This window comes from Myodes glareolus, chromosome 14 (genome assembly GCF_982192425.1).
Source record: "Myodes glareolus chromosome 14, mMyoGla1.1, whole genome shotgun sequence".
Lineage (NCBI taxonomy): Eukaryota > Metazoa > Chordata > Mammalia > Rodentia > Cricetidae > Myodes > Myodes glareolus.
The window spans coordinates 49,818,849-49,831,048 of NC_142039.1; the positions used below are offsets into that span (position 1 = coordinate 49,818,849).

The 12,200-nt window shown below is 43.0% G+C and overlaps 1 protein-coding gene across 2 annotated transcripts in view; it reads right to left on the minus strand.

The window, feature by feature from the left end:
• Mylk4 (myosin light chain kinase family member 4) overlaps positions 1-12,200 on the minus strand; it is a 78,041-nt gene that overhangs the window by 12,454 nt on the left and 53,387 nt on the right. For both annotated transcript variants that reach the window (XM_087896494.1, XM_087896493.1), the window contains exons 5-11: positions 11,756-11,861; positions 7,652-7,745; positions 7,463-7,572; positions 6,006-6,147; positions 3,080-3,150; positions 2,167-2,295; positions 997-1,149 (exon numbers count right to left, since the gene is read on the minus strand). In XM_087896494.1, the coding sequence (XP_087752620.1) occupies positions 997-1,149; positions 2,167-2,295; positions 3,080-3,150; positions 6,006-6,147; positions 7,463-7,572; positions 7,652-7,745; positions 11,756-11,861 (805 nt within the window). The remainder of the gene's footprint in view (positions 1-996; positions 1,150-2,166; positions 2,296-3,079; positions 3,151-6,005; positions 6,148-7,462; positions 7,573-7,651; positions 7,746-11,755; positions 11,862-12,200) is intronic.

Here is a 12,200-nt window from a genome sequence, read left to right on the forward strand (position 1 = left end):
TGCATTGCCTTTAGATCTCAGCACATGAGAGATAGATGCAGGCAGATAGATCTTTATGGGTTTGAGGCCAAGCTGGTGTACTGAGCTCCAGGCCAGTTGTGACCTATTTCCTAGGGATAGATGGCCGGCTAACTGCTCAAGTGGAAGAATCCCCCACCTACCACCATTACCTACCACCATTACCTGTTACCTACAGTATTTCTCCTGCTCTCCATAATTCCTCTTTCCTATTCCTCACAGTCTTATTTATTAGTGGGCCTAAGTGCTACAGGGACAATAAAGCAGCTGCCATCGGCTCTGAAGATCTTAAATGTGACATACTGTCACACAGTTCGGATATAAAACCATCTACAGAGGCTGCTCAAAGTGCTCTTCTTACTCCATGAATCTAAAATCAAGCCCCTATATTTTAATATCATGCATGTTCATCCACTAAAATTTAAATTAATGTGTTTGTAGCATGAGAGGAAAATATAAGGCTATCTGACAGCCTAGAGCGTAAGCTTGGAGGAAGACCAACTCTGTTTAGTGTCCTTTCGGTCTCTTCCTAGCAATGTTGTTAGCAATAGGCTAACAATATACGGCCACATCATAAAGTGGTCATAAGAGAAACTTCTCCCTCTGGGAATTAAGAGCTTTGATGAAAAGAAATGATGTTCAGAGAAAAGATGACACTGTCTGGCCCATAAATGTTCATAGACTTGATAGGGATTGAGGGCAGGTCATCCGAGATCAACCAGACTGCTGGAACTTCATTACAAAAGTCACAAAAAAAAACAAACAAACAAATTTTTCAGTCCCATTCAACCTCATGACTGAAACAGCCCTAGGCTTTAGTAGATTGGGTCAAGGATTCACACATTCACACCTCATTGCATTCAGAGTCTGCACAGGCATCACGGATGTTAGGGAGGGGATGGGATCTACTAACTCCATGGTGCACACTGCTCCTAGTCATCCCTAGTCCTCCTACGACGCGAGATGAACTTGGTTTACCTCTTCTCCTTAATGAGGAGCTTAGAGATGAACTCCCTGGCCTCCTCGGAGATGTCCTGAAATTCTTCATCTTCTAAATCCCACCTGCACGCCAGGATATTGGTCAGCGTCTCTGCGTCATTATCTCCCAAAAAAGGGGACAGGCCACTGAGTCTACAAGACACAGAATTGAGGGTGAGGACTGTTTAAACAGTTTTGTATGTTTTATAGACAGAATACGTTTTAGTTTGGCCATTTAAAAATGAAAACAGGAAAATATTGATAAGCCGTAAGTATATAATACATCACTGCTGTTGTGGGAGTAACTTCTGCTGCCTCAACCAATAGTCGCTGAAATACGAGCCTACAGTGCAGCGGGGAGCGACTTCCGCTCCGTCAGCCAATAGCTGCTGAAATACCAGCCCACTGGGGCGTGGTATATTTCTCTTTTAAAAAGAGAAGCAGATCCGGATCAGACTCTCTTGGTTCCGGCTCTTGGTTCCGGTGCTTGTTCCCGGCTCCTGCTCCCGGCTCCTGCTCCAGCGACTAGGCTCCCTTCCTGACGGTTTATGGTGTATGTAAGTTTTACCCCCCAAAATAAATAACCCCTTAAAACATAACTGGTGTGGGATTGATTTGCCGATACACTGCAGCCAGGAACATGTCTGTGTCTCCCATTCCAAATCCTAATTAAGCAAGTGCAGCCCTGAAGGTTGTAGCTGTACCTGAATAAAGCTCAAATAATAAAATAAATTTTCCTTTCAAGTATTTTACAGCTGGCAAGACAAGGTACTGCCACATACTCAGAAAGCAAACCCCAGAGGTCATTGCTGAGGTGCAATCCAAGCAGATCAGTGCACACTGATCCAAAGAGATCAATATTTAAGATCTAAAACAAGACAAAGCAAAACAAAAGCTATGTTTAGGACTCTTAGCTGGTATCCTGGGACTCAAAGTGACCTGTGGAGAAGACATGTATATCTCTTTTTTAAAAAAGATTATAGTAGAGAAAGGGATTGACTCCTTCCATTTAGAAGACTAACATAACCTAAGCAATGGGAGATGGCACTGTGTTATTCTAGAAGAACATTATTATTGTTATTCTAGAAGTCAAGGCTTTCATCCCAGTGAAACCTCCTCGAATGCTCACAGGCTAAGGATGAGTGTATGAACAACTGGAGAGCTGCTTACAGCATGTATGTGATGACACCCACACTCCACATGTCTGTAGGAAAGGAAACAAAATCATAGTTCACAACTTCAGGGGCAAGAAATTCTGGGGTTCCAAAGTTCACCTTCAGTTTCTCTCTGGGTTTGTATCTGAAATTGAGGGAACAAAGTGGTAGGGTTAGACATGTCAGTCAAATATCAAAACTACTGAACCTCGAAAACAGCACCATCTATAAGGCAAAACTAACTTCAATTGTGCAGCAAACAAAGAAATAAATATACTTCTGCCGGAAATTAGATAACCATGCTGGTGTCAAAAACTGATTAACATTTCAGGGGTTCAAAAGTAAAAACAAATCCTATGAAACCTTAATATTCGGAAACAGTTGTAAGAAAGCCATTCTAAATAACTGGAACATTTGAACAAGGTTGTGACAGTACCTAATTCAGTTCATCCCATGCACATGGCCAGGACAAACCCTTCCAAACTGCCAAATGCTGGAGTAATCCATGGCTTCCATTTTCTGTGCATTAATGTGCTGAGCTGTTCATATGCCTATGTAAATTATTTGCTTCCCTAAGAAATCAGAGCCCGCTATGTCTTGCTTAAACTACTAACACTTTTAAAGTAAATTCCCCCTTTATAAATGAAACAAATCTAAAATTAGGATAAACATAGATTCTAAATTAATACATTATAAGTTAACAAGCTTTAATGGACTAGGTTTTCACTTCTCATTTTTATTATATGCATTACAGAAACTTCTCAATGGTTAAATCTCAAATCTAGCAGGGTTAGGGTAAAATTAATTTTTATTAAGTTAATTCTAGATGAAGGCATGAGATCTGGGGCACAGCAGATAGTCTTTGCGAAGAATGAATTTGCCTCCCACCCTCTACCTCTATCCCTGAGCATACATCCAAACAGACATACCTTCTGGCCAATCCAAAATCAATAATTTTTATTTGCTTAGCATCCCGATTCACACACAGGATGTTCTCAGGCTGCCAGGAGAAAGAGACACATTAGCAATGAAAACAACCATCTTTCACTCAAATTGTCCTTGAACCACAACTAAAAATACAAGATACTCAGGAAAAACATATCAGGCCTTTTACTCGGGGGCTGGTTTGTCTGTGTGGGTATTTTCTCCTTTAATTATGTGGTGGGTGAGGTTGTGGGTAGCCTGCCAACCTTGCATTACCCTGCCTGTCCCTCTTCACGGTTTTACAGATTGCCATAATGCATGAGTTCAGGCAGGGGCCTTCTAGAGGAGAGAAAGAGAGTGGAGGCTGTTCCAGCATTTTCCAAGTGGGCTGGTGGAGGCCAGTTCAGAACTTACAGAGCCTTTCTCCTGTTAAAGTATTAAGTATATTTCCTTCTTGGAGGAATATTTCCCCCAAGATTTACGAGTTCCAAGAGAAATGGCCTGATTCACTTAAAGAACCATGCTGAATATGCAATATAATGCGAACATTTTTGACCTCTGGATTTTTCCCTTGTGCTTTGTCTATGGGAAAGTCGCATGCTAAAGGAAGGCTTTTGTCTCCTGCTCATTCTTCATCTCCAGAATTCCAAGGTTTTGCTGAGCTCGGTCTCAGTGCTTAAAGTCCTTGACTAAGTGTTCCCTTGGAGTTAGATGCTAGTTAAACTTGGCCCTGCTAATCTGACAGGCTTGGGGGAGGGGACAGAATCAAGCTATGTCGCTACTACCCGGTATCCCTGGGATGTCCTGTTGATGTAGCTATATTTATTGGGATAGAAAACCTTAAGTCTGGGAAAAATAAGTAATTTCATTTAAAGCCAAGGTCATCCATTAAGAAAAAAAGAAATACTATTTTCAAAGAAGAGCCAAGAACTCTTAAATTCTAATTTCAACTCCACTAAGAGCTGGGCATACAAAATTGCCAGGTACTCAGGGTTCCATCTCCATCCTTTACATGGGCCACACCCCCTTCCACATCCTGTCTGGTGGAAAGGGGGTCCAAGCGAGGCAGAAACCCAGACACACTTTGTGAAATGATGTAGTGTCTCCATATCAACATCTAACCGCCCAGTTCACTGAGTGTAATATCTTTAGAAACTCTTCCCTAAAATGTCTCTAAAACAGATGTCTGAGAGTGAAAACCATTTTACACAGAGGTGGGTGCTCACAAGGGTAGTTTGAAGTTGTGCTTAAATAATGGCTTGAACAAATAAAAGCTGTCCTATTATCAAAAAATACCATGGTATCCTGAAAATTCTTTGGCAGAATATAAAGGAACATCTTTGAGGGCACTTCAAAAGAGATAATTTCTATGATACTAAAACTTGCAATGACCGTCATCTCAGATAAGATTTTCAGAAAATAAAATTTCAAAGGAGAATCCTTTTAAGTCACCCCTTGATTCCCTGAAGTGATGCACGCTCAATTCCATCAGTCTTTTCCTTCCAAGGAACTCTCTAAAGAAACCTGCTCCTTGGTGACTCATCCCACTGTCACCTGTGTTGTTATCTTTCTATATAAGCCATAACCAAAACTGCCCATTGTAAGTCTTCAATCAATGTTACAAAGCCACAGATGGAGTCATTTGACTTATGATAGGTCAGCTCCTGGCTCCAGCTGCCAATCAAATCCCTTTAGGGTTATTTGTGAAATATCCACGGTGAACAAAAGTACTCCTTGGACACACACATTATCATACTTAGCTCGTGGCCAAGGACTTTGCTAATGATTTTTAACCTCTGACTTTGTCGTTTTATGTACCACTTCCCCCCCTTCCTCCTCCTGCGCAACTGTGAGTGGGAAAGGCAAGGCACATAAATCAAGACCCGTGAGGGAAGCCAAGTTGTAGGAAGAGAGGCCCACGGAAACCTATTTAAGGAGGCCAGATTTATTCAGCTGTACCTCCCCTGGAGACTTACAATATATGGTATGTTACATAGAATACTCAATTTATCTCACTGTCATGCTGTGAAAACAGAGAAATGAGAAAATGATCAAGCCACACAAGAAGATGCACTCTGTGATACTAACTCTGACGTAGACTGGACCAGGCTTATTAGGGCTCAGCCTTTAGTCGATTTTATCTAAAGTGATGTGCAATCCAGTTCTGGAGACTTCATAATGAGAGAGAGATAAAGAGGAAGAAGGAGATGGACTGGCTTCCCTCTTGGTTTCTGATTTGTGAACAACGGCCCTCGCTTCTCTTCGGCATCGCAGCCCCACCCTCTAGCTGCCCTGCATCTCGTTCTCCACAGCCTCGACTCAGTGTTTTAGCAAATCCAGAGGACAGTAAATCCCAAACCAGAGTTTCCTAGAAGAATTCAAGAGGCTACTGGGGATTCTTAAGATCTGAAACGGTAGCTACAACTTGGGAATCGAAGACTAAAATACTCCCACCGTGTACTTTGATAGTAAGGAGATGGCAGAAATATTGTGATGCTGGTTTTAATTCTACACTTTTAGGGAAATGACCGCCTGTGTTGATTTAATAAAGTTAATTTATAATAATCTCAACAAGGGACTCTAAAGATGGGCATACGAATATTAGTCCCCAAAAATGGTGACAGTTGTAAATGGGATAAAAATCCTGATTTTGTCAGGTGGTGTGACGTGAGTCTGTCCCGTCAGCTAGGGAGGCTGGATTTGATAAGATAGCTTGAACTCAGAAGTTCATGACTAGACTAGGTGAAGAAGTAAGACACTGCTCAAAAAACACACAAACAAAAAGAGAAAGGAAAAAATTCAGATTTTTGTTAATTCCTGAAAACATGACCAGAGAAAACACACCTTTCCAAGGCTGGTACATAATATTTCACATGGGGGAAGAACTAAGCGGACCTTGCACTTCACAGGATGAGAAATATGCCGCAGTACCTTGAGATCCAAGTGGAGGATGTACATCTGGTGCATGTACCTTATCCCCTCACAGATCTGCTTCATGAACAGGATGGTGTCCAGCTCTGTCAAGTTGCAGTTTTCATCAATGATGCGATCGAACAGCTCCCCACCCTCCACACTGCAGAGGGAACAGGTGGAACTTTGAGTCCTGACTCTGTGAACACCACATGTGTGTCTTGTGTGAAGTCGCTGCCCAAGTGCCTGTAGCTCTTGCAAGAGGTGTGTGTGTGTGTGCGCGTGCGCGCGCGCGCGTGCGCGTGCACACACATGTGTGTACAGTTATTTCCTTGCCATTTTCACTGTATGGGTTACATGATACTTCTATGGATACCTTCAGTATACCTTTGTCTATACCTTCAACGGCACACAACTAAAGTCTCAAAGTCCCTGTCACCAGTAGCTACACTGTAGCTGAGTTCATGTATGTCACATAACAGATACTGGGGATTAAGAAAACTCCAGGAGACACTGAGGTGGGATTCCAGTGTTATCAGGAAATGAGTCAAGGTCTTCACCTTTTGAGGTCTTAGATTAAGAGTATTGGCAATGTATTTCTATGTGACTGGATTAAGAGCAATGGCAAAGTGTTTCTATGTGGCTGATGCTAGATACAGTTGCTTTCCAAAAGCCTTATATAACATGGCAAACAAACCAACTTTCAGTGTCTGTTCAGTATTAAAACTACTTAAGTTTTGCGGTGGGTGTGCTGGTATAGCACTTTGTAGGACTTTGGATGTAAAGAAGGGCATCATGCATGCTAGGCAGGCACTCTATCACCTGAGCTGATCGAGTCTTTGCAGAAGGGATTCTGAAATGGAACTGTTTAGTATCAGGGGCTTGGCGTGTGCTTTGTGTTCTTGAATGCTTAACCACCCTTTCTCTCCAGCTTCATTCTGTTAGGTTTTAGAGACTCATGGTGACCTGTGATTACTATAGCACAAGATATCCTGAGATAGAGACTGTGTTCACATAATTTTTGTTTGATATATTGTAATTGTTTTGTTTTACCACAAGCTGTTAACTTATAAGTTAATTTTTACCATGGGTATTTAAGTACCTGTTGGCTCAGTACCATTCCCAATTTCAGTCATCCATTAACGGTTTTAGAACATACCCCCAAGGTAAGAGAAATCACTGTGGAAGGAAAAAAGGTTCACAAGCCACTTTTCCTTTTGGTTGCATAAGATAAAACCCAACCTTGGTTTGGGACAACAGAGCTTAGATACAAGCTGCATCTATTTTGTCCTGCTGCATCTGATCAGTGAGTCACACTGGGAGACTGCACTTGGAAACAGTTTCCCTTCTGACTCTGGCGGCAAGATCTCCTGTCTCCTGCAACTCAGATCCAACAGTGCACTGTCCATGGCTCCGGCTGAGTCACGAGTGCTGGGCAGAAGGTGTGTGGCAGCAGATGGAGGGGAGAGGATACCTACTACTCCATGACGAGGATGATGTCATGCTTGGACTCAAAGGCATCATAGAGCTGAATGAGGTTCACGTGGTCCAGCTGGTTCATGATGCTAATCTCATTCTTCACGTCCTCCTGAGGAGAAGGAAAGAGTGAATTAGTGTGGTGGAGACTGGCCCAGAGGGAGAGGAGACACAACTCCCGGCGCCTTTACCTTGTCCTTTGCACTTCTGATCTTAATGATTTTAGCAGCCAGCTTCAGGCCCGTTGCTTTCTCTTCACACTTGTGAACCTGGCCAAAACGCCCCCTGCCAAACAACAGACGGTTCAGTGAGGCACTGTAGTCTGCAGGGCCCCGTTTCGGTCCCTACCAGGTGGACAGTATGCATTCCCAGCCATTTGTCTCTTGAGTGAACACACTTGCAAATATGTCTCGGTATTTGAAGCAGCACTGGCCAAGGGGAGTTCTAAGGGTCACCTATATCCCCCCAGGAAGCTGCGCTTGTCTTTAGTCTTCCACGTCAGAAGCATTGCCCATCACAAATCTCTGCTACATAAAGGGAAAGCCCTGAAAAATCTTATGTCTTGAATTATATTTGTGTCTGTCATCTTGACCTAAATCCTAGAAGTTAATTTGTCTCAGCAGTATGCTAATACTTATTCCTGTTTGGGGCAGAGAATTTGGTCAGTGTCCCCTGTAGGTGTATACAAAGTTTCACTTTTGAATTAAGGACAGCGGTTAAAGCAGAATAATAACTAAGTTGCATTCATACATTATGGTGTTGAAGCAATTGATTAATTTTAAGTCATACTTCATTTTTGAAGGTAATTTTGATCTATTTGGTCTAATATGAAAATGAAATTTTTGAGGTGGAATAATTAAACTTGAAAATTTTAATCAAGGTTTTTTTCTGTGAAAATGGTTGATTTTAGAATTTGAATTGCTAATGTATCTCTGTACATTTTACTTAGATAAGTATTTGATAGTCTTATCCTGTGTTTAAATGTTATATATTTAGCATAGACTTCGGTGGGGGTGGGGAGAATCCAGTTTCCTGGACCCTGTATCTGTCCTATGCAGGCAGGAAGGTGAGGTCCCAGATTTGTAGGCATAGGAAATCTTGAAAACCACTTTTGTCGATAGCACAGAATCTTTCTGAATGCATATGAATGTAGAAAATTGGGATTTGTAAGCATAAGAACAATATAACCTGTGAGTCAGGAATATGAAAGAAATCATTCTAGAAACTGCATTTTGATAAAATAATGACAATATTGCACACAGACACATAAAATCAAAAGTATGTATTGTGTCCAAAGAGACCTAATGAAGACATCCAGGTTATCTGGGATATCAGATTAATACTGATAAGACAGCTGCTTCTATGGATCTGATTTAAGTGTGTCCCTACAGGTTCAAGTGGTGAGAACTGAGTCATCAAGGCAGAGGTGGTGTTGACAGTAGTGTAGAATTGATATAGCTCTTATGGGGCCCTACTTAGTTCTCAAGAAAGAGTAGTTTAAAAGGAAACCTTATCACTTCCTCTCTCTCTCTCTCTCTCTCTCTCTCTCTCTCTTCTCCCTTTCTGTCTCTGTCTCCTCCCTTCTTCTCCCTCCCCTTTTTCTCTCCCTCTCCATGATGTCATTCGCTATGATGAGATACAGCAAAAGGATCCTTCACCGCAACCAAGCGGATGAGGGTACCATGCTCCTGACTCCAGGACTACAGACTAACTTAGCCAGTGTCCAGTATACTGTATCCATTCTCTGTATTTCAGTAAAATAGAAACCAGAATACTAAAGCTCCTCGTGCAATCATACTCAGAAGTGCACAAACAGGAGCAACTTGGTTTGCTTCTCTTGATGCTTATTTAATAAAGTGAGGCAGGACAGGGGTCTCTGCTCTGTGCATTGGTGGCTATCATGGCAGGAGTGACAGGGAAGGTCCCACAACAACACAGTAAACCAGAAAAAGACCACGTTCCCATTGCCTGCAGAGATGAGTGTGACCGGGCTTGATCTGTGCAGGCAGAGTGATAGCCCAACCACCACGGGAGTAGTGGATCCAGGAGAATTACTCTGCGTTACTATAAACATATGTAAGCGGCTACTTCAGTTCCAACATTCTAGAGGCCATCTATGCCGGAACACAAGAACATAGCCCCAAGTACTTCTCATGTCCTCGTGATTAAGAAAATGCCTTTTAACTGACCCGAGATAATGGGAGCTCACTCACTCTGGACTGACACCTGGAGACCCTGCATAGGACCAAACTAGGCCCTCTGAATGTGGGTGACAGTTCTGTGACTTGGGCAGTCTGTGGGGCCACTGGCAGTGTGATCAGAATTTATCCCTAGTGCATGAACTGACCTTTTGGAGCCTGTTCCTTATGGAGGGATACCTTGCTCAACCTTGATACAGGGGGGAGGGGCTTAGGCCTGCCTCAACTTGATCTGCCAGACTTTGTTGACTCCCCATGGGAGGCTTGCCCTTTCTGAGGAGTGAATAGGGGTGAAGGGTAGGGGTGGAGAAGGGGGGGGCAGGAGGAGGGGAGAGAGGGATAACTGCGTTGGTATTGTAAAATGAAAAAAAAAAAACCTTTTAACTAAAAAAGAAGAAAGAAAATGTCTTTCCCCTCATCAGCACTAATCTTAGAACTGTCTGATTCCAGTGTTGTCTCCATGCGGAGGCTCTCACGTGACTTTTTCTGGAAGGACCTTGACCCTGAGGCCATCTCCTAGGGTTCATGCTGGAACACCAGACTGCTAGTCTCATGCTAGCTGAACACAAACACAAGGTATTGTGTTCATCAGATTTCCATTGTGTGAATGGAATACATAGAATAACCTAAGAGAAACAAGGTTTGCTTTAACTGTGTTTTCGGAAGGTTCGGCCTACGGTCCAGGCCCTGTGGCTTTGGGCCTGTATCAGCACAGCGGAGCAGGGATGGTGGCAGAAGAGCTGCTCACTTCATGGCAGCTGGGAAGCAAAGGGTGGAAGAGGATGGGAAGCCACGGAGGTGCCATTACTCCCTCCAAGAACATCCTCCTCGTGACCTAATTTCATTCAGCTCTGCTCTGCCTCCTAAAGGCTCCACCACCTCCCAATAATGCCACCTAGTAGTTGAGCTTTTAAACACACTGGGAGAGACTTTTAACCCCAATGGGGAGACCGATATATAAACACCCTAATGCCCCAGAGCAGGAGATGAACCTAGGAAAATTGCCAAGAATTCTGTGGTATTGACCTGTTTCAATTTCTCCTCCAAGTAAAAGATAAGCGGCTACATAATAAATCCTTACCACTAACAGGCAGCACGGACTTGGTGCACACTTCACTGGCTCTGCTAACCTATGTTTTTTTCCAGTACAATATGGCCACCAATGTTGAGGCGAGCCCACAACAAGCAATGACCGACCTCAAATCCTACTGTGCCCAAAGAGGCAGATGAGAACTTCAAAAGGAGCCACTGACAAACCCCAAAGTAGCACAAACCCTTGGAATTATTTCAAAGTTCAGGGGTTTCTACATGGCAGAGGGCGAAGGACTGTGGAATGGTAAGGAGAGGACACAACTTTACAGAATTAACTGGTCACCCCTTAATATCCTGAGGAAACCACACTGAGGTATCACGCATATCCTCCATGTGTTAATTGTGTATATGGTGCAATTTGCTGCTTTCCTTCTATTTTACAAAAAAAAAAAACAAAAAACAAAAAACGTGCGATGGTAGTGAATTTTGTTACGTAGGCTTTGAATTACAGGAAGTCATTGGGAGATTGTGAATGAAGTGGGGGGGGTCCCCCAGTGTAACCCTGACCCTGATGACCTCTACTCTTCCTTCTTTAGGAGACAGTGTGCACTTCGATGACACTCAGTTGAGTTCTTCCATAAGGAAAGCAATCAGCTAAAATGGAAATCACATGGAAGCTCTAACCGCAGAATAGGAAAACCGGCTAGATTGAGAGAAAGATGAACTCCAGGCCACCGGAAATAGGGTACATTCCTATTTCTTCTCCTAAGGGCTAAACCTGGGTTTGGACAGTTCCTGGACCTTCTTCTGGTGACTCATGTTGGGTTTTTTTCCTACTCTCAGATATTATGACAGGGTAAATAAAACAGAAGCTAAATAGGAAATACAGCTACCACGTCAACCATCCGGGACAAGTGACAATTTTCAAAAATGGTTAAAATCTCTTAAACTGTTTGCTTTTAGGTCTGCAGTTCTCAAGTCAGGACCAGCAACATTTCCACCATCTTGGGCTCTGCCTTGGAGAGACTGTCTACTAAGCTGCTGTTTAAACTGGGCCTCGCTCACCCTCCTAGGATCTCAGACTTGCTCACGGCGTACAGACTGTCCACGGCAGCGTGTTTGGCCATTACGATCCGGTGATCAAATGGGGCTGCAGGAGCGGGGGCATCATCTGTAAGGTGAGAAGGAAAGGGCTGTCTGTCAAGGAGTCTGACCTTTCAGCAGTGAGCATCACGTCTCCTAGTGAAAGTCAGCTCATGTAAAACTAAAACACAATCAGCCACCTATCTTATCCCTAATGACCCTGGAATACAAATTTCCATTTCACAAATGAATGGTCTGTAACTTATGAATATCTTATCAAGTATCTTTGGGAAATAAAGTCATTCACAAACTCTTTAGGGTGATTTTTTTAGAAAATGAAGGACGGTAAACAAATCTGCAATCCCAGGACAAACACTTCTGGGGCTGGAGCAGAAAAGCGCTTTCCTAGCAGGGACGAGATCTTTGG